At 41.2% G+C, this 23400-nt stretch overlaps 1 protein-coding gene across 1 annotated transcript in view; it reads left to right on the top strand.

Annotated features, from left to right (window-relative positions):
* ly75 (lymphocyte antigen 75) overlaps nucleotides 1-23400 on the top strand; it is a 158037-nt gene that overhangs the window by 122199 nt on the left and 12438 nt on the right. Inside the window, exons 25-31 of the mRNA XM_078552240.1 lie at nucleotides 2348-2577; nucleotides 5100-5268; nucleotides 5885-6052; nucleotides 6339-6455; nucleotides 12117-12314; nucleotides 17202-17425; nucleotides 22300-22474. Coding sequence (XP_078408366.1) covers nucleotides 2348-2577; nucleotides 5100-5268; nucleotides 5885-6052; nucleotides 6339-6455; nucleotides 12117-12314; nucleotides 17202-17425; nucleotides 22300-22474 — 1281 coding nt within the window. The remainder of the gene's footprint in view (nucleotides 1-2347; nucleotides 2578-5099; nucleotides 5269-5884; nucleotides 6053-6338; nucleotides 6456-12116; nucleotides 12315-17201; nucleotides 17426-22299; nucleotides 22475-23400) is intronic.

Below are 23400 nucleotides of genomic sequence, written 5' to 3'. Positions count from 1 at the left end.
TGACTTCCATGATCAGATAGGCACGCAGAGATGAATCAGTCTTGTCGGCGTTGGTACAGAGGTTCCAGTCGAAATAGTGCATATGGGGCCAGGCATTTAAACCTGGACAGAGCCCCTTTTCTGTCCTGCTGCTAGTTAGATGGAAAAATGGCAGACTGAGCTTTGCTGCTCTACAAGGCAATATTACTGGTTCCACCCACTAAGGGGATCATCTCACAGGACTCCCACCTTTCCACTTTGGTTTTGACAAAGGATGTGTGTCCCTTTGTCTGGGTCCCTGAGATTGTTAATGTTCCAACCATTAAGTCTTAAAGGGATGTTGCGGGGCGCTTTTTCCTAGCAGACGTATTGGCTCCAGTTGGCCAGGCCTGGCTTATGAAATGTAGATGGCCTCTGTATACTTCCCTTTGAATTTGGTCACTGCAGCCCACAGGAGTTCATTAAGGTCTCCAGGGATAATGAGATGCAAACTTCTTCGATACTGCCAAATAGCCCCTTTTGTTCAGGGTTACAGCCAGACATAGCTTCAGCCATTTTAAAAGGTCATTGAGTTTTTAACATTTTAGAAATTAGCCATGAGGGCATATGTATATTTATAAAAATATGCAGTATGAGGTCTTAGCCTCTTGACACTGCTTTTCATAAAAGTGTGGCACACAAATGTGCATATTGCAGCTTTAAATATGACAAATATATCTTGAAACTATAATATAGATGAAGGCCCCAATTGGTATGAATAATTGTTGAAATAAATTGCACCACCTTCAGTCAGCATGGTTTTGTTAGGGAAGATTATGTCTTACTAACTTAATAAAATTTTTTGAGGAAGTACAAGGAAGGTTGATGAGGGTAGTGTAGTGGATGTTGTCTATATGGATATTAGTAAGGCATTTGACAAGATCCCACATAGCTGACTGGTCAGAAAAGAGATCCCATGAGTATACAGGGGAAGGTGGCAAGTTGGATCCAAAATTGGCTCAGCAACAGGAAACAAAGGGTAATGGTCGATGGATGTTTTTGCGAATGGAAAACGGTTTCCAATGGTGTTCCACAGGGCTCACTGTTGGGGCTCGTGCTGTTTGTTGTATATATTCATGATTTGGACATAAATGTGGGAGGCATGTTGGGAAATTTGCAGATGACACAAAATTGGCCATGTAGTTTATAGTGAAGAGGATAGCTGTTGTCTCCAGAATTATATCAATGGTTCGGTTGAGTGGGCAGAAAAATGGCAAATGGAATTCAATCCGGAAAAGTGTGAGGTAATGCATTTGGGGAGGGCAAACAAAGCAAGGGAATACTCAATAAACAGGAAGATATTGAGAGGGGTTGAGGAAGTGAGAGACCTTGGAGTGTATGTCCACAGGTCCCTGAAGCTGGCAGAACAGGTAGACAAGGTGGTAAAGAAAGCATATGGAATGGTTTCCTTATTGGACGAGGTACTGAATACAAAAGCAGGGATGTAATGATGGAGCTGTATAAAACGCTGGTTAGGCCACAGCTGGAATTTTGTGTACAGTTCTGGTCACCACATTTACAGGAAGGAAATAATTGCTCTGGAGAGAGTACAGAGAAAATTTACAAGAATGCTGCCAGGGCTTGAAAATTGCAGCTATGAGGGAAGATTAGATAGGCTGGAACAAAAACAAACTGCTGGAAAAACTCAGCAGGTCTCTCAGCATCTGTGGAGAGAAAAACCGAGCCCATATGACTTTTCTCCAGAAGCTGAAGAATTCAGGCTGGGATTGTTTTCCTTAGAGCAGAGGAGGCTAAGGGGTGACCTAATTGAGGTGTATAAAATTGAGGGGCCTAGATAGGGTAGACAGGAAAGACTTGTTTCCCCTGGCTGAGGGATCAGTTACCAGGGGGCATAGATTTAAGGTGATTGGTAGAAGGATTAGAGTGGACGTGAGGTAAAACTTTTTCATGCAAAGGGTGGTGGACATCTGGAATTCACTGCCTAAATCAGTGATTGAGGCTGGAATGCTCAACTCATTTAAAAGGTACTTGGACCTGCATCTGATGTACTGTAACCTGCAAGGCTACGGACCAGATGCTGGAAAGTGGGATTAAAATGAACGGCTCGTTTCTTTTTCTTCATTTTCTGACTGGCACAGACATGATGGGCTGAATGGCCTCTTTCTGCACTGTAACTTTTCTATGGCTCTATGGAGTTTATTTCATCAGGGGCTAGGGCACAAAATCATACTTTTCGGAAAGCTAAAACCATGTTATAGGCTACACTACCAATGTTGTTAATTTACACCTTGAGCAGTTTTGTAGTCAACGCATTAAATATTTACCTGAGCAGTCACTAACAGTTTTTTTCCATTTTTTTTTTCTTTAGAACATTCCATCAATGATAAGGTCACTCAGCCTTTAAATGACACATTGAATTTTCTCAACCATACCTATCTAATAATCAGGAAGAATGTAACTTGGGAAGAAGCACTAACTGAGTGCCAGAAGAATGGTAGCAAGTTGGTCAGCATCACTGAACCCTACCATCAAGCTTTCCTCACAGTTACTGTAAATACTCTGGGGTATCCAGTGTGGATCGGATTGTACAGTCAAGATGTATGTTCCTATTGTATAATTTCTGAGTTTTTTTGAATGGGGAAGGTGGTTTACAGGCAGTCTTGGTTTTAATGGAGCTGGAGAAGAGTACAATCAATGCTGTTATGTTCCCAGTAGAAACTGTTAACATGTGAAGAGAGATTCAAACAAATAGCAATCAACTAAAAGAAATTATGCCACAAGTTCCCAAAGTTTAAAACAAATTAATTTTACTATACAAGAAAAAAGTAAAGCAAATTACTAAATAAACACTGTCTTCGGTAATACTTATACTTTGCATCGAAAGGCATAATAAAAAACATTCACATACTTTATAGATTAAAATTCTCATCTGAACCTCCCCTTTTCCTTATGATTCCCAGCACCAACCTCCCCACCCCCCAACAGAGAGTTTTTTCGCTACTTATTAGGCTCATGAAGGTTTGTTCACTTCCTGAGACCAAACCAAAGCTTCACAGCTCACAGGAATTCAGAATTCAATTCTCCTCCATGTTCCTGCTATCCTCCGAAGTATGAGTTTTCTTGGGGTCCTTCCACTAGCCTCCAGCTAAGTGACCCTTCGCTACTCCTTAAGCACCTCACAATTGTGGACATTTCAGCTAGAGTATGAGCTTCACTGCACTGTTGCTTAGTGCCTCCACCTCAGAAATACCTCTGATGTCTGATGGTCCTTTTGCTTCTGGTCTATAGCTTCTTTGCAGTTCTTAGCAGACTCCCTCTCTCTGCTTGATCCTGAGCTGAACTTTTTATCTTGTGTCAGCAAAACATACAGGTTAAAAAAACGAAAGGAATTTCCCTAACCTGCACAGCCCATCTCCATGGCAATGTGGCCTACTTGGGATGTTCCAAACAGAAATGGAAATTAACAATCTTTTACTTTCAAAACAACCCCTTGTGATTTTGTGACCCACATGACTAATTTATATATTTAATTGGTATATTTGCACTCTCCTCCAGACTTACTAGTTCTACCATGAAACCCTCTTATTTGTTAAAGGTGTTCTTAGCTTCAAAAGCAAAACTTTTGACACTGAGGTTTGCATGACTAATTGACTTCACTTAAAAAAAAACCAGGGCAATGTAGGTCAGGCATTGTCTCCAGTTTTCTAGCTAAGTACCTGCCATCTTTAGCCCACTTTCCCTTCTACTTTGACTTATTAAATAAACACAGGTCATTTTTTGAACTGCCATGATTTGAGGTCTGGCAATTTCTAAAGCCCAGAATTTTAATTACCTTGCCCATACAAATTTAATCTATCTAAAACTAAAAGTTGCCTCAAAAATATTAAAATAAACCTGGAAACTAGATGATTATGGCAACATTCATTGCAATCTATTTCTTGGTGAATTGATGAAGACCATGGAGCTCAAAAGGAATAGAGAAAAGCAAACTTGTTGCAGAAATAAATTTGTAAATGTAGCTGTGATGTCAAGACCACATTGCAAACCTTAAAGTTCCCAAAAAAAGTAAAATACACTTATATAACATTCTTAGATTTTTCATTATCAGAATACATTGCTGTTTCTTGAAACCTTTGGTTAGTTGTTTCTACATGTGTGCAAAACTAACATCAGACCAGTTTGTATCTTTACAAAGTATACTTTGCCATGGTGCTCCTATATATACTGCCATTAATCACTGGAGCTCCATTTACAAGCAAGTTGTACCATCGTTTATAAGTAACAGTTGGCCACGTTCAGCTTAAAGATGCATTTTAATCACTCTTGAGGATATTAATAGGTTTATATTGCAAGAAGTAATGCAATGTTATACATTGAAGTGCATCCATTGTTAGAGAAGCATCATTCATGCCTCCACATATATCACTTTATTACAATTATTTTTAACACAGTCTGAAAGATATTAACCTAAAAAAATGTATTAACTTTAATTTGTTTGCATAAATGAAGGCATGGTCAAAGTGTAGTTTTTGATGCTAGTGAAGTATATTACATGTTAATTATATGGCATGTGTGATATGATTGAAGATAATTGAATACATCCAACCTACCCCCGCCCCTGTCCCCACTGTCCAAAAAAATTGGCTTTTTTTTTTGAGAAGGTATCCTTAAGGCAAGCTCTTTGGTGAGATTGTGATGAAACTGAACCCTCAATACATCTATGTATCCTGTATTCCCAGTTGAGCATGGCAAACAGCTCCTAAAATTGAAACAGCCGAGTATAGAGCTGCCATCAAAGGGACAGTGTTTGGTTCCAAGGTTACAATGCTGCAGTGCCAATTTTCCAATACATATTCTGTTGAATTCAGGTTCCATGTTGAAAGCCCCCGAGGATTGGATTAATTTATTCTCTACTGTTTAGTGAGCCTTGAAGTCCAATTGTTGATTTGCATTTCCAGAATTGAGGAAAACAACCAGTAAACTGCTGCTGACGTGAGAATTGTGTGTAGTCTACATTCCTGATCTCTGTGTCTGTAGGTGTGTTTGTAAACTGTAGGTGAGTTTAATAATTGTTAGTTTGCGATGTGAAATGTAATGTTTTGTTCTGTTTTCAAAATCAGGATGGGTTACACTTTCGCTGGTCAGATGGAAGACACACAATATATAGTCATTGGAGCAGAGATGATTCTGCGCCTACTGACAACTGTGTGTACATGGATGTTGATGGGTTCTGGAGAACTTTGGGCTGTGATTCAACTTTAGAAGGAGCTATTTGCCATATTCAGCAAAGTAAGTATCTCACCTGATTCAAAATGTTTGCTATATTTATGTCTGAGGGGTTGCTAAAAGTGCTGTCTTTCAGATGTGATGTGAAACTCAACACCCAGGTGCTTAATGGTCGTAAAGCACTTTGGGACATCCTGAGGATATAAAACATGCTATATAAATGCAAGTTTTTTCTTTCGTGGGACTAGCAACAACCAACACTTAAATAGTGCTTTAACGAAGTAAACTGTCTTGAGATGCATTGCAGTGAAGAAGTGGACATTGTACAACAAAGTTAGGAGAGATGACAAAGCCTGGCCAAAAGGATTTTGAAGATGTAGACAAAAATAACAAAGCAGAAGAGTTAAGGGAGGGTGTTCAGCGGGAATCTGCAATGTGTAGGAACCTGAATCAGAAGATCAAAAGGCTTGTGTTGGGACTTGGGGCTGGTGGAGGTTAGGTGGAAGGATGGGTGAGGCTGCGGAGAGATTTATAAAACAAGACAAGGATTTGGAATTCTGTGCTTGGGAGGAATAATATTTGTGTAATAATTGATTATGCTGTCTGTGCTACTTGTATGATCTGTTCAGAATGAAACCAGTAGGTTGCATACTTTAAAATATATACTTCAATTTGGCAGAAGAATTAGCACCCGAAAAGCCTGATGTTGAAACCGTGAGGTGCCCTCATAAGGTTCAAGGACCATTATGGATACCGTTCAGAAATAATTGTTATGCTTTCCTACTTAATTCTGAAAAGCCTAGGTCTTTCGAAGAGAGCACTGTCCACAGCATGTGCAAGAAATTGGGTGAGAAATATTCTGTTGCCAGTTGTAATTCTGTAGCTTGCTTTATCAGTTCTAGCCAGTAAATTCTGCATACTGTGCTGTTTGAAGTAGTTCATCTTTAAATCTTTTTATGCAATATGCTTTAAAATCTATTGATATGCACAGTTGTAGAGCTGAAAAATATAATGGAACCAGCTGTTTCTTTAATCCCTAGTTTTCCTTTTTAAAACATTTATTCAACTTGTGACATGGATGCATTTTAAACTTGGTGGAAAGTATAATTTATGTTACTATCTTTTGCCAAAAGATTTGCAGTCCAATATTTTGACAATTAGAAGTGAAGAAGAGAACAACTTTGTCACAGAACAACTTATAATTCACAGTTACCTATATAAATGGGTGTGGCTAAGTGTTAGATATAATGGTAAGTAATGCACAATGTCTTATTCCTAGTTTATATGGTTTGAATTCCTTTCTTGGTGCTTGGAGTCATGATAGATGGTGTGCTCCTCAAGATATCCTTGGTTATGTAATAATGTCAGTTTTTCTTCCCCTATGTTGGATAGATTGTTTATCATTGCATTTCTTGGAAAAATAAATGCATAATGTATGATAAACTGGCCTAGAATCTAATTTGTCATTTGACAAATTATGATTACAAAATTAATTTGAAATTGTACCAGATATGCAGGATTATTCAACAGTTGTAATAGTTGTCATTTATTAATGTAGTTTAGCTAGAAGACTTTCTTAATCATGTCAAGGTAATGTACAATTCGCTCTAATGTACAGATTGTTCCAATGAACCATAAGTTTGATAAAATCATCTAAGAATGGAATTTGAAATTGGATTTACTCACGCTGCTGATCTTCAATTTTTTTTGATTGGCTGGAATGCTGCAACAATTAACGAGCCAAAGCATTGGGGTGACAAATTGCAGTTTATGCATTCTAGGAAAGGAAACTTTATATCTTCCTTACCTTCAACCTGCACTTCAGAAAACTAATAATGGGGCCCTGATGGAGACCAGCAGGCTTAATGCAGTAACGTTTTCTCCCATTTCCCTCCTGTTCAACATTTTCTGCAATTAACCACTATTAGATGAATGACGAATTGCAATTAAATAGTTGTAAGTTCTCACATTATAAAGGTTGAAAAGAAGGATTTTCCTGTTACACGTGTTTTTTTAAGCATGAAAGCCTTTCAAGCTGCATAAGTGTTGGTTTCCAAAAGGTGTTTGGTGCCACACCAAAGGTTAATATGTGATCTAAGGGCTCATGGAGGAAGGGGCAACATATTAGCAAGGATGGAGGATTGATTAACAGACAGGGAGCAGAGAGTAGGGATAAATGGGGTGTTTTCAAGTTGGTAAGCTGTAACCAGTGGAGTACCACAAGGATCAATGTGATTTACAATCTATATTCGTAAATTACATAGACCGAGAATAAGTTTGCTGAGAATACAAAGCTACATGAGAATGGAAGCTCTGAGAAGGGCACAAAAAGGCTGCAAAAAGATAGAGAAAAGTTAACCGAGTGGGTAACAAGGTAGCACATGGAGAATAATAGTATAGAGAATTGAGGTTATTCACTTTGGTCATAAGAATAGAAAAGCAGAATATTTTTTTAAAAGTCATGAAACTTAAATGTTGATGTTCCTAGAAACTTGGGTGTGCTTTTACACAGAAAACATAAAGTTAACATGCAAGGACAGCAAGCAATTGAGAAGGCAAATGGCATTTTGGCCTTTATTGCAAGGGGATTGGAGTATAGAAATCAAGAAGTCTTGCTTTAATTGTATGGGATTTTGGTGAGACCACCACACCTGGAATAGAGTATATAGTATTGGTCTCCATATCTAAGGAAGGAAATACTTGCATTGGAGGTGGTATTGGGGAGGTTTACTAGATTTTCTTTCTTCCTCTAGTTTCTCTCATCTCCCTTTTGCCCTATCCGAACCCACCTTGACCATGGGACCCACCACCTGCTGACCAGACAACTTGCTCTCCTGATCCCCAAGTTAGCCAATATTGTAAACACTTCACTATCTTCAGGTGTTGTCTCTCTTGCCTTTTTAAATCTGCTGTCATCACCCCGTCCTCAAAAACTAGACCTTGACTCCACCAGCTTTGCAAATTTCAGCTCCATCTCTAACCTCCTTTTCCTGTGAAGTTGTTGAATGTATTGTCACCTTCCATATCGGTGTCCATCTTTCTTGGAACTCCCAAGTTTAAATATATCAGGTCCGCACCCCCACCTTACTGATAATGTCTTCATCAAGATCACAGATGACATCCTATGTGACTGTGACAAAGGTTAACTTCTCCTCTCATGCTGTCTATAGCATTTGACATGCTTCACCACACTATCCTCCTCCCAAGCCTTTCCACTGCTGTCCAGCTGGGTGAGACTACTCTCATCTAGTTTCATTCTTGTCTATCTAATTGTAGCTAGAATATCACTTGCAATGGCTTCTCTTCCTGCTCCTGTGCCATTATCTCTTGTGACCCTCAAGGATCGATCCTTGGCTCCTCCTATTTCTCATCTAAATGCTGCCCCTCAGCAACATCATCCAAAAGCACAGCATTGGTTTCCACATGTATGCTGATGATGCCAAGTTCTACGGCCCCACTACATCTCTGGAGTCCTCCACTGTTGCCAAGTTATCAGGCTGCTTATCTGACACCCAGTACTGGATGAGCAGAAATTACTTCCAATTAATTATTGGGAAAATTGAAGCCATTGTTTTCAGTTCCTGCTTCAATCTACATTCTCTAGCTACTGACTCCATTGCTCTCTCTCTCAACATTCTGAAACAGAACCGGTTTGTTCACAATCTTGGTGCCATATAACCAGATGAGCTTCGAACCACTTATTTGCTAATTTCCACCTCCTGAACATTGGCCAACTTCATCCTAGTCCAAATTTGCATAAAGGTCAGAAGGCCTTAGCTAAAATAGCGCCAGAGCCTGGAATCTGGAAGTCCCAACCCCGAATCCAGCACCCATCATTTTTACTGTTGGGGGTGTGGGGGTGGGAAATGGGGGCAGGATATATTTCACACATCTGCAGATCAGCAACAGCAGCACATTTTAAAGTGCAACTGACTTCAAACAGGAGAAATTTTCGTCACCCAGGTTTCTGAAACATGACTCATGAGCTTTAGGCATTGAGGGAAATGTCTAAACCTACTGGAGTTCTTTGGAGAGGTCAGGTTCCCCTTTGGGAAAGGTCAGATTCCCCTTTGGGAGGGGTTAGGTACCTTTTGGGTTTGTTAAGAGCAGACATAAATGTGTGTTAAAAATTGGATAAGGTCTTTGCAACTGTCAGGTCATTTAAATATCTTGCCTTTTAAGTTATGGAAAAACAGCCAGCCTGCAGTTGAAAAAAAAAATCAGTGTTTGCAATTTCAGTAGACATTTGTTGACATGAGCCTGAGGGTCATCATTATTGGATTAGTGCTGCTAGACTGCTTCCACAACCTATCATTATCACAGCTGGAGGGCCTGTAAGTTCACAGTTTGTTTGACTGAGCAGAGAGGAGAGTTTGGGGGTGTGAAGGGAGAGGTTAGAAAGGGATTAGCTATCTTTGATACGGAACTATGAATACAAATGTTTGTTTTTATAAGGAATTAAGTACTGGGATTTTAAATGTATTGAACAGTAATTGAAGAGTGAAATCTGTAATATTTTATTTAATCTCACCATGGCCCCTGAGGTCAGCCCATGGTTGGTACTGGGTGAGTTGGCAAAGAGGGTGTAAGGGCAAAGGGTAGTGGGTGGGTGGTCATGAGTTGGCATCACTTGGTACTAGTTGCCATAGGGGCTATGTGGATGAGTTTGGGGGGGTCATGGGCTGGCATGAGTTGGTGCTAAGTTGGAATGGAGGGCATGAGGGACCATGGGTATGGGTAGAGGTACATAGGTGGCATGGAGAGTAGGAGGAGCCATGGGGAATGGGCAGAGGACATAAAATGGCATGAGTTGGCATGGATGGGGCATGGGGAGTGTGTGGGGCATGTGAAGGATGAGGTCTTGAATGCTGCTTTTGATTTAGCTACTTTTGTTACAACTGGGACAAAGTCCCAGAACACCAAGGTAGGCCTTTTAAACAGTCCACCTTGGCACTCAGAAGCCTCTGTAGCCACTTCCAAACTCTTTGGGGGATTGGCAGGCCCAACTCCAGTTTGCAGCCACCACGCCAGAATGAAAATCTGACCGTTAGAGGCACTTTCTCCTGAGTCGGGTTTGTGGAGTTGGAAATCTTCCTTACTCTGCGCTCCTGGCACAAGAGTGAAAATTCAGCCCAATGTCTCAGCTATTTGTTGCTCAAGCCCTGCTTTGTGTTTTTGCTGCCTCTATACTTAACTATTCAAATACGCTCCTGGCTGGTCTCCCAAATTCTACCATCCATAAATCTGTCATGCCAAAACTCTGCTGCCCATGTCTTAACTCGCACCAAGTCCCATTCACCTAACACACCTGTGCTCACTGACTTACATTGGCTCCTGGTCAAGCAGCATGTTGATTTTTAACATTCTCATTCTTATTTTCAAATCCCTCTGTGACCTCGTCCCTCCCTATCTTTGTAATATCTTCCAGCCACACAGCCCTCTCAGATACCTGTGCTCACCCAATTCTGGACTGTTGAGCTACCCTGATTTTGATCACTCTACCATTGGTGGTATGCCTTCAAGCTGCCTAGGCCCTAAGCTCTGAATTCCCTCCCTACAACTCTTGTCTCAGTGGCTCGCTTTCCTCCTTACTACTACTTAAACCCTACTTCTTTGATTAAGCTTTTGGTCATCTGACCAAATATCCCATTATGTGGCTCAGTGTCATGTTTGGTTTTATAATGCTCTTGTGAAGTACCTTGGGACATTTTATTATGTTACAGGCACTACACAAATTCTTGTAGATTGGTTGTTTGGAATGAGTAAATTGGGACTATACTCTATGAAGTAGAAGAATGAGAAGTGATTTATTTGAAATATGCAAGGTTCTGAAAGAACTTGACAAGTTAAACACTGAGGTTGTTTCCCTTGGTTGGGGAATCAAGAACATAAGGACGCAGTCTCAGGATAAGGGGCTGATGCTTTAGCACTGAGATGGGGAGAAATTAAGGGGAGAATTTTCCCCTTGGGCAGGCATGGTGGGTGGGCCCAAAGTGGCTGCACAACAGACTGCTGCCAGCGATTTCATGTTGGCTGACCAATTAATGGCCAGCCAACGTTAGTCGCATGCTGAGAACTTCAGCGCTGCCAGTGTGGGGGGAGGAGGGTGAGTGCGGAAGTCAGCACATGCGAATGGGTGTTCTCTCAGAGTGCTCCCTGAAGGCACAGAGCTGCCTCAGGGAGCTGAAGATTTTTAACTTTACAAATAAAGTTCTTAAAATTAAGGAAAACATGTCCCCTCATGTGACTCTGTCATATGAGCAGGGACATGTTAAAAATGAGTTTTAAAAGTTTTTATCTTTTTTTAATCACTCTTTGAAACCTCATCCTGCCTGTGGATGAGGCTTCGCAAAAAACGCAAAGGCCGCTTGGCCTATTCGCGGTTGGATGGACAGGGAAAAATTTAATTAATTTATTAATGGGCTTAACGGCCCTCTTAGTTGTCAGTGGGTGCTCTGCTGACTGCTGTGCATGCCCGCCAACCGAAACATTGCGTGGGTGCACGATAATGTTGGGACACTCGCCCAATGTCATCGTGTGCTATTTCACGTTCATGCATGTCGGGCAAGCACCCGCACGCCGAGGTGAAAGTTCAGCTCTAAGGGTTCAGAATGTTTGGAATTCTTTACCCCAGGAGGTTGTGGAAGCTCTATCATTGAGTGTATTTAAGGCTGAGAGAAACAGATTTTTTTGTTTTCTCAGGGAATTGAGGGATACAGGAGTGGGTGGGAAAGTGAAATTGAGGCACAAGATCAGCCATGATTATATTGAACAGTTGAGTGACTTGAGGGCCCACAAGGTCATCTATCCTTATTTTTTGTTCTTTCATTTCGCAAGGAAAACTTTTTTTATATATATTTGCCATTTTTGTAATTCTAGAAACAGTGTAACTTTTTTTTCCTCTGTTTTAGGCAATCATACGATGTGGTACGATGGTTCTTTCGTGCAATATTCAAACTGGCGCTCTGGAAGGCCCGACTTTCAGAATGCACAGTACCATTTTCTAGCAGCTGGCCTTGATATGGATGGTTTCTGGCATCAGTTTGACCATCCTTTGCAGCGAGTACAATTGATATTGCAAAGCATTTTTGCTTGTAAAATTGAAAAAGGTAAGAAACTAATTTAACAATATCTTTTGACTACAGCTAATTCTAGTGATTAAAAGTATTGCTAAAAAATATTGTTAATATATGTCATTAGATGCCAAAAGGCATTTTATTGAATGTGACTGTATGACAACATCAGTGGCCTAGATCTTCTGGTCAGCAGCAGGAGTACCTGTCGCTGACTGCAATTTAACTGCCTTATGTTGGAGCCTTTGCAACTTCTGGTCCCAACTCCAGTTTGAAAACAGTGATGAACAGAGTTAGGAGGTCAAATGGCAAAGTGTAATTCCAGCGAAGCCATGCCCCTTTTTGTGTCATGAACTGAAGACACATCCCTTAAGGTCTGTCTTCAGTTCATTGAGTTACACAGCTTTTAAATGGACCTGTCAACCCCTGAAGCTGCACAGCCTCGCCCCTCAACAATGCTCATCCCCATGACCACCTCGACACTGCTCAGCCCCCTCACCCCCCCCCTCCCACCCTGAACAACTCATTTCCCCCTTCTTCCCCCATACCCCCGACAATACTGACTCCCCTGACATCAGCTGGACAGGAGCCAGGGATCCGGGAAGGTGAGTTGCGAGAGGGGATACGGGGTAGTGGTGAGCACTGTCAGCGGGTGGGTGGGTAAGCAGTGTCTTGGCGGGGAGGTTAATGAGAATTGTTTGGAGGGGATGCTGTGAAGCGTCAGGAGCTAGAGCCTGAGTCTGCTTGGAAATAGCCGTGTCATCCCACTGTTGTAAGGAACTTTGCGGCAATTCTGACTTTGTAAGGACAGAAACACTATACAGTACAGTACAAAACACAATGTAGCACATTTTAGTTGTACATGTATGTGTTTTAAGATACAGATCCCAAAATTCAAATGGTTTGGTAAAGCATGAACCCAGCGATACATCTGGGAGCAGAGTCAGAATTTGGGACTTGGATGTGCTGGATTTATAGTCCATTTAAGTTATTCCCTAAATTCTGTAAAGGGGTGTAAGATTAGCTAACCCTAGCTGAGATGCAACCATGCCAGTGATAGATATAGGTCAAGATGACATCATTAACCCTAAATTCTGTCATTTAACTCAAGGATTCACGGATCTGACACAGCCTCTTGGGATTGTTCTGCCATTCAGTTTGATCACTGCCAATCTGTATCTTAGCTCCATAGAGGGGGTGAGGAGGCTGAGCAGTGTCGAGGTGGTCATGGGGATGAGCATTGTTGAGGGGCGAGGCTGTGCAGCTTCAGGGGTTGACAGGTCCATTTAAAAGCTGTGTAACTCAATGAACTGAAGACAGACCTTAAGGGATGTGTCTTCAGTTCATGACACAAAAAGGGGCATGGCTTCGCTGGAATTACACTTTGCCACTTGACCTTTCTCTGTATCATTTTGTACCATTGTCCATCAAGAATCTATCAGTCTCCAATTTAAAATTATTAATTGAGCTAACATCTGTTGCATTTTTGTAGGAGAGAGTTCCACACTTGTACCATCCTTTGCCTGAATGAGTGTTTCCTAACTTCTCTCCTGAATGGACTGACTCTGATTTTAAGATTACATCCATTTGCCCTGGACTCTGTCACCAATGGAAAAACTTTGTATCGATCCATAATATATTTTTAATTGTTAAATCTCATTCAAATCGCCCCATGTTCTTCTATATTCCAGGGAATACAGTTGGGATTTTCCATAGGAGGTGGGGTTGAGACCCAGTGCAGGCGAGCAATGAAAATCAGGACCCTGAGGGGTGCCTCCAGATCTCAAAGCCTCAGGAACAGTTCTCAAATTTTCAAAGGGCTAGAGGGAGGGAGCAGGGAAGGTGTCTGATGCCAATTACAGCCTCTTAAGTTCCTTAGGGAGCTTGTTAAGGAGCCGTTGCGGGCCACAATTGAATTTTCGGAAGATTTCTTCAGATGAGGCTGATCAGTCCTCGTGCATGTCAGTCTCGTGTTGTCTAGTTCACAGCACGACCCTAATAACTTCATTGGTAATGGTTTTTAAACCGATCTTTAGGGCCAACCAGCGCTGACCCTACCTTGCCATGCAAGGTTGCTGCCTGCCACATTCCATTTCCAAGGGGCTACCTGCTCACGCGAGGCGGGCAGTTCCACTTCCTTGAGGTGCCGAGCTCACCCGCTCCTGGCCAATTAGGCTATTTACATTTAAAAATGACATCATAATAGTGGCGCAACCTGAGCACAGGGCCGGGACCCAGAATTCATCTGGGTGTCGGCTCCCCAACCCTGCATTGAAAACCCACCTGAACAAGTTTAGTTTATGTAATCTCTCATACTCTAACCCTTGGAAAGCTGGTAACATTCTGGCAAATCTGTGCTGCACTCCTTTCAATGCCAATATATCTTTTCTAAGGTGCAGTGTTCAGAACTATATACAGTACTCCAGATGTGATCTAACCAGGGATTTGTACTGCTGTTGCAAATCTTTCCCCCCGCCCCACCACGTATGCGCGCACACACTCACTTTATAGCCTAGCCCTCTAGTTATAAAAGCTAGCATTCCATTAGCCTTTTTAATTTTTTTAATACCTGACTATTACATTTTAGTGATTTTGTATATAGACCATTAAATCTCTTTGAACCTCCACTGTTTCCTAGTTTCTTGCCATTTGAATAATAATTGGATATATCGTTTCTTGGTCCAAAGTGAATGACCTCACACTCATTTACCTCTTTTGAAATCCTTCAACCACAGTTTCACTCACTCACTTAATCTGACAATGTTTCTATTTAATTTTACGCTCCTGTCTATACCACTTACGTACTACTATGAAGTAGGGGTTACTGTGAATAACACCCCAGGAAGGCTGATTCTGTCTTTCTTTGTGGAATTGTATTAGAACAATCCTTGGGCCTCCCCATTCTGGCACCCTGTCACTTGCTCTGTGTTAAACTCTTTTGAGTCAACCAAATAAACTAAGTTAACAAAATTGGGGACAAATTAAAAAGCAGCCCCTTAAAAGGAAACTGCAAAAACAAAGACAAAATTTAAAGGAAACTTACAAACATTAAACCAAAATTAAAACACCCCAGTCCCCACAGTGCCCACCGAGCACGGAAGGCCTTGACAGTGCCGGCAGACACTACGTGCTCCCTCTCCAGGGACACCCAGCCACGAACATAGCTGTGGAAAAGGGGCAAACAGTCGGGTCAGATGACCCCCTCGATCACCCACTGCCTGGACCTCTCTCAAAACGTAAATGGTTGAAGAGGATCTCTGTGGAGAAATCAACATTCAGCCTTCCATTCGTTTTAGGGAAATTTCTCCATACAGAAGACAGTCTTGAAGTGGACTTCCAAATGAAACACCGGGCCTACAAGATAAAAGACTTTAAAAAATCTTGCTAAAAGACCAGTCCAAAGTAAAGATGCTCCTAGCTTCCATTCAGCTATCTCCTCCTTTCCCATTTGGCATGGGGTCAAGACGCCAGTTGGCACTGATCTGCAGGAACACAGAATTTATGAAATTATAATTCTTAAACCTTGAGATTTAATGTCTTAAGTCTCCTACGAATGCTAAAGAATGGTTTCTGAGAGTATTTGGAATGTTGTGGATGTCAATATGGATATTTTGTCTTTCAAAATATTAATGTCACCATTACAAGCCTGCATGTTGATTTGCCTCCAGGATCACATAAGCTATGATTGCCTATGTTGCTGCAAAGGAGGACGTTGAACTGTGCGTTTAACCTGGCCATCTGCTGCACTTTTTCAGAGGCTTTGTAGGAGTTTCACATGTGCTTGATGCTCTACTAGCAGAGTTTTCATGACAGGTTCCCTGAGATCATTCAAATGCTCTTCAGCTAAGAGCTGATTAACTTCTGCTCATAACTGAGACAATACGGGGCATCTCCACTCAAATTTGGTTTGTGCAGAATGAGTCCTGATGTTCAAAATCCTAAAAGGAAATTTCTTTATCCCTGAACCTACTCTGTGGAGATCTTTTCATAAGCAGAACCGTTTGACAAATGTTATCATAGCCAAGGCTAGAACTGTCAACGTTTTCCAAATCTTAAAAGTGTATTTTTCAATTGCAAGCGAAAATAATAAATAAGTTTAAAAGCAGCAAGCTGTACCTGTCCCTTGGGCCAAAGGGAGTAGTTTAGCTCTATTAATGTAATCTTCTCTCCTCTTTTGTACCCTCTTTTTTTGCCTTGTCATGCTTTTGATTTGTTTTCTTCTGAGCATTCAAAAAAGGAACAACTCCACACACTAGGCAACAGAGCCTCCCTAATAGCCTCCAACAATGCTAATTCCTAGTTTGTGAGGAGTGGATGGAGGGAGGTTCAAAAAATAATGGCCAATTTTGGAACAATGCCTATGTAACTAAATTGGGCAATTAAGCAAGCTCCAAGAGTCGGTGGTTGCCGATGATTTATCTAATCCAAGCCCTGTGTAAATGCTTTAAATTCTTTCGAGTTATCAGCAGTCACAGATTGCAACTCTTTTGAGTACAATCACAGTTCTTGGTTTCCGGGAGTGGGACATGAACCCACAACCTTCTGATTCAAAGGCGAGGGTGCTATGGACTGAGCCACAGTTGACACCTTGCTTCTCACTCAGGGACTTGTTAATTTCCTTATAAATAGGCTCTAATGTGCCCATCCTTACCGTGTGCTTGGATTGCTTGTTGTTCTAAAACAATATGGAAAAAATAAACATTTTCCTGGCATCTAACCTGACTTTTGCCTACATATTTTATAACACTGCCTCACTGTCTGAACGCAATAAGTGACAAGAGTGCTAACATCTCTAGATGTGACAATTTTCCTGTTTATAAATCCTATCCCAGTCACATGAAGTGTTTTTCTTCAAGAATGTAAAATGCAATGAATGGTGAATAAAGACATGTGGTTTAATTTTAACATCTCTTATATGTTTAGACCCTAACCCAGGCCACTTTGAACCTCCACCTACAAAGGCAGAATATGGAAGCCACAAGTACATGTTAATTCAGAACAAGGTGAATTGGTATGCAGCACTGCAACAATGCCAAATGTCTGGATATCAACTCGCCAGTGTCTATAATGAATCTCAGCATTTGTTCCTGAAGAGCTTAGTGAAGTCCGATGGTTTTCCTCTTTGGATTGGCTTGTTCAGTCAAGATGTAAGTTTTCTAAAAAGGCACATTACACATCATCATAACTATAGCACATTAATATAGTACCACAAACAAAAATCAGTTGCTGCTTAAAATTCTGCCCAACCTATACAAAGGTGTTTAGTAGCTTTTGTTTTAGAGCTTTTGTTTCTGTTATTATATGTCTTTGCTTGTATGATAACCCAGCAATAGGTCGAGTCTGAATTTTGAACTGGAAAGTAGAAAGTGTATGAGAGCAATCTGGGGTAACTCAGTCTGATCTATTGCTCCTCCCTGTGGAAAGTCCCTAAAGTGTGGTCTGTTGGTTTGGCATCCCACTTGGAGAAAGTTAAGTAGACCTTCACTTTATGTAATAGTGTAAATCAGGCAATGGCAAGTCAGCAATCTGTTTTACATAGGACATACAGTACAGAGACTGTGCAGCAAAGTGATCAGGAAACATTGCTTCGTAAACTGAGTACTGAAGTCAGGAATTTGGTGCAAGTGGGATCTCTCTGGTAAATATTTCTCAAACTGTAATTCAGATTAACATTTAGAATTTGACTTAGAAATTGAAAACTGCAAAAGAAAGTGCATGCTAGTTAAAATGCATAATTAACAGAAACTGCCTGTCAGTGGCAGTTATCTGGCAATCAGCTTAAAAGTAGTTGCCTGAATAAGTGTAAATTACTGTATCAAAAAGCTGATTTAGCCATTGTAACTTGGGTATGAGTAATATCTCTATATAAGTAGATAGTGTTTACTACTAATGTGGAGCACAGTGATCAGGGGGAAGAGAATGCATTGTAAACTGTGTGTTATAGTGGAATTTGTTGTAAAGGAAAATAAGGTGTTGCTTTTTATTCTTGTAGTTTTACCTCCAGTTCCTCTTTTTGTCTCCAAGCTAGAAGACTGTAACTTGCTATTAATTTACTGATTCAGTAACTGGTTAATTAGTCAACTAAATAATTAGTGATAGATATGGCAGGGCAGGTGCTCTGCAATGACTTCAATATGTGGGAGTTTGTGGAAAACACTGCAACCCCAGACAATGTACCTGCAGTAACTTAAGCACCTACAAGCTGGGCAACTTTGGCTTAAGAGTTACTGAGCTGGAGTCTGAATCACAGACTTTGCGGAGCATCAGGGAAAGGGAGAATTACCTTGACGCTGTTCCAGGAGGCAGCCATGCCCCTTGTGTTAAGTAGAACTTTAGAGTTGGCCAGTGGACAGGGATAGCAAGGTGTGACTGCAAGCCAGGCAGGTATGGGGGGGATCAGGGATGTAGTGATGGAGGAGCCTCAGCCCTTGACTTTCACCACAGGTACAAAGTATTTGTTATCTGTGTGAATGAAAACAAGGACTGCAGGGTAGTTGGGAAAACTGACCATAGCACCATAGTACAGGAAGCCATTCAAGTGGGGGGAGTGAAAAGGAGAATGGTAGTGATAGGGGACAACATGGTCAGGAGGGATAGATGCTGTTCTCTGTAGCTGTGATCGGGAGTTTCGGAGGTTGTGTTGCCTGCTCGGTGTCAGGGTTAGAGACCTCTCGCAGCTGGAGACAAACTTGGAAGGGGCGGGGGCTATTCCAGTTGTCGTGGTCCATATAGGAACCTAGGACATAGAACTAGAAATGATGTTCTGCTGAGAGTGTTTGAGGGCTTGGGGTCCAAAGTTAAAATGCAGAACCTCAAAGGTAATTATCTCTAGATAATTACCTGAACCACATGTCAATTGACTTAGGGTCAAGCAGATTATTAAGCACATGACTCAGAGTGCTGTGGGAAGAAGGGGTTTTGACTCATGGGGTGCAAGCATTAGTGCTGGAGCATGAGAGAATTGTCCCTTTGGTATGGGCTCCACTTAAACCCGGCTGGGATCAGAGTTCTGATGAAGCATATAACTGGGGATATGAATTGAGCTTTAAAATAAAAGATGTGGGGGCGTGGTCAGATGGAGGGAAATTTAGAAATCCAAAGATGAAGTCGAAGGAATAAAGTAGTGTAGCAATTTGAATAGACAAGTGGAATGGGATTTATATATAAATATAAATGTATAAATAAGTGTGAAAGACCTTCCACCTGACCTAGACTACATTCTTGTGGCAGACTGCATTTACTATGAACAGTCTTTAGAGTCCTTGCTGAGGACCATGAAGGAACTTACAAGGAACAATAGCTGTATCTTATGTTGCTATGAAGAGAGGATAATAGGAAACAACTGTAAAATAGAGATCAGTTTCTTTGAGCTTTTGCAGCCTGATTTTGAATATATATGTGGGCTTCTCTGGCTAGGCCACCATTTATTGCCCAGTACACCCATGGTACTGTTAGGGAGGAAGTTCCAGGATTTTGACCCAGCGACAGTAAAGGAACGATGATATATTTCCAAGTCAGGATGGTGAGTGGCTTGGAGGGGCATTTCCAGGTAGTGGTGTTCCCATGTATCTGCTGCCCTTGTCCATCTAGAATGGTAGCAGTCGTGGGTTTGGAAGGTGCTGCCTAAGGAGCCTTGGTGAGTTTCTGCAGTGCACCTTGTAGATGGTACATACTGCTACCACTGATTCCCATTGACTCCAGTTTTGCTAGGGTTCCTTGATGCCATACTCAGTCAATTGCTGCCTTGAAGGCAGTCACACTCACCTCTGGAGTTCAACCCTTTTGTCTATGTTTGAACCAAGGCTATAATGAGGTCAGAAACTGAGTGGCCCTGGCGGAACCCAAACTGAGCATCAGTGAGCAAGTTATTGCTAAGATAGAGTCACTTGATAGCACCTCCTTCACTTTGCTGATCGAGAGGAGACAGATGGGCCAGTAATTGGCCAGATTGGATTTGTCATGCTTTTTGTGTACAGGACATAGTTGGGCAATTTTCCACATTGCTGGGTAGATGCCAATGTTGGAACAGCTTGGCTAGGGGCATGGAAAGTTCTGGTGCTCAAATCTTTAATACTATTGCCGGAATATTGTCAGGTCCCATAGCCTTTGCAGTAACCAGTTCCTTCAGCCATTTCCTGATATCACATGGAATGAGTTGAATTGGCTGAAGACTGGCATCTGTGATGCTTGGCACCTCCGGAAGAGGCCGAGATGGATCATCCAATCAGCACTTCTGGCTGAAGATTGTTGCAAATGCTTCAGCCTAATCTTGTGCACTGATGTGCTTGACGACTCCATCATTGAGGGTGAGGAATTGTGGATCTTCCTCCTCCAGTGATTTGTTTAATTAGCCACCACCATTCATGACTGGACGTGGCAGGGCTGCAGAGCTTAGATCTGATCCGTTGGTTGTGGAATCGCTTAGCTCTGTCCATCACTTGCTGCTTATGCTGTTTGACATACAAGTAGTCCTGTGTTGTAACCCGACCAAGATGACATCTAATTTTTGGGTATGCCTGGTGCTGCTTCTTGCATGTCCTCCTGCACTCTTCATTGAACCATTGTTGATCCCCTGGCTTGGTGGTAATGGTAGAGTGGGGGATATGCCAGGCCGTGAGGTTGCAGATTGTGGTTGAGTACAATTCTGCTGCTGCTGATGGCCCGCAGTGCTCCATGGGCAGTCTTGAGCTGCTAGATCTGTTCAAAATATAACTCATTTAGCACGGTGGTAGTGCCACACAACATGTTGGGGGGTATCCTCAGTTCAGTTCTGCTGAAGGGTCATGAGGACTCAAAACGTCAACTCTTTTCTTCTCCGCCGACGCTGCCATACCTGCTGAGTTTTTCCAGGTAATTCTGTTTTTGTTTAACATAGCTTCTCTGCTTTTCAGTTTTGTCCTCTAGAAATGAACGTTAGTGCTGTCTTTGCTCTTTTAGCGATTTAAATCTGTTTCGCTACTTCCAGTGATAATTGTATACCTGCACCTCTTGTTTTCTTTGCTCCTCCGCCCCAGTCAAAAGCTTATTTTCCAGCAAGAATGTAATATGTCAACAAATAATTCAATTTCACCCATTCAATACTATCTCTCAAGGTCAAGATCTCCCATTCGTGTGTTTTATGAGCTAATCAAGCAGGCATAAGGAAAAAAACCCATCTGCTTCACTAATGTCCTTTAGGGAAGGAAATCTGCTGTCCTTATCTAGTCTGGCCTACATGTGACTCCAGGCCCACATCAATGTGGTTGACTCTTAAATTCCCTCTGAACAAGGGCAATTAGAGATGGGCAATTAATGCTGGCCTAGCCATTGATGTCCACATCCCATGAATGAATTTTTTAAAATGCTCACTTGTTCTAGCAGGCAATTTAGGGGGCTCCAAGTAAGAGAATGCCTGGCTTTTGCTAAATTAAAATCAGGCAGCCTGAAGAACAAGTGACTCCAAACCACAGTACTGTATTGATCAAGATCTAAAAATTGGTTGTTTTCTTGCTATCTGGGACAATGTTTTGCAGAGAAGTGAAAATGTGAAATTAATTTTAAAATTTGTTTTCCATTTCTTTTAGAATAGTGGTAGCAAAGCCAAAGTTAGAAATTTATGAGTACATTCCCCACTCATCATTAGAAAGATTGTTTTGAGCTGCTACTGTAATTTGATAAACATAACACTCGATGTATTTAATAAAAACATTTATCTAATGCTTTATCATGTGGTGGGGATGTCCCTTGGCACATTACAGCTACTGTAAACGCAGCTACTCATTCAATAGGTAAACATAACACTAATTTGCTCACCAGTCCAAAAAAAAACAAATTAATTAATGGCCAATCAATTTAATTTTTGTGGTTTTGGCCAGGTACAATGGAAGGATTTCCTGCATTTCGATAAATGATGCTATGGGATAGTTTACCTCTTCCTCTGTTAAAAGATAGGGCCTCAGTTTAAGGTCTCATCTTAAAGATTTAATTTTAATTAGCTCATTGCAGTTATCCCTTTGTTTTAATTTTCCTTTCTTTATATTAGGAAGGATCAACATTCGAATGGTCAGATGGAAGCAATCCAGAATACAAGCCTTGGGAGTATGGACATCTTGATTCACTTGGCAATTGTGTGTTTATGGACACTAAAGGTTTCTGGAAACGTGCTAGTTGTGGCACCGTGAGTGAAGGAGCTATATGTTATGCTTCGCAGAGTAGAAGTACGTATCAAAATCTGACAAAATAATTGATTTTTTTCTCAGAGTTGTGAAAGCAAACTGCTTTCATCTAACAAAAGTCTTATTCAGAATAACTTTTTAATAAGTGTAACATAGCATTATTTATAAAGGAAAATTACTGCGGATGCTGGAAATCTGAAACAAAAACAAAAAGTGCTGAAGGGTCACACGGACTCCAGACGTTAACTCTGTCTTTCTCTCCACAGATGCTGTCAGACCTCCTGAGTTTTTCCAGCATTTTTTGTTTTTGTATAGCATTGTTTATATTACATAAATGTCAGAAAATGCAAGTAAAATTTCTAAAAAAAATAAGCCTCTCTCTCTCATTTCGGCTTGCAGCCCAAACAGTAACTCATGAAACAAGCAATATATCAATGAACTTAATTTGCCAAAAATATTTTTAAAATTTCAGTTATTCCGAATTCATTATTTTTTCACTGGAACATATAGAGCTCATAAGCTTCAGCTCATTTATCTCATAACTAACATCACTGACACCTTGACTACATAATGCAGTTTCCTGGTTCCATTGTAACTTGTTAATCAGAATGCTAAGCTTCCAGATAACTATGAAGCCATTTTCATGCTGCTTTATAACATAATGAAGCAGATACTTGCAGACTACTCTTGGTAGGTGTCTTGTGCTCAGATGCTTGAAATACCAATTATGATGGCATTCTCCATAGGAACGTAAGAACTTAAGACTTAGGAACAGGAGTAGGTAATTTTGCCCTTCGGGCCTGCTCCACCATTCGATAAGGTCATGGCTGATCTGATTATGGTCTTAACTCCACTTTCTTGACTGCCCCCATAACAGTTAATGTCCTTGTCAATCATGAATCTATCTAACTCAGTCTTGAATAAAGTCAATGATCCAGCCTCCACTGCTTTCTGCGGAAGAGAATTCC

The sequence above is a fragment of the Cetorhinus maximus genome, chromosome 11, assembly GCF_964194155.1.
Source record: "Cetorhinus maximus chromosome 11, sCetMax3.hap1.1, whole genome shotgun sequence".
In the NCBI taxonomy this organism is placed as follows: Eukaryota; Metazoa; Chordata; class Chondrichthyes; order Lamniformes; family Cetorhinidae; genus Cetorhinus; species Cetorhinus maximus.
The sequence above is the reverse complement of the archived record's forward strand: the minus strand, read 5'-3'. Positions and strand labels throughout refer to the sequence as shown.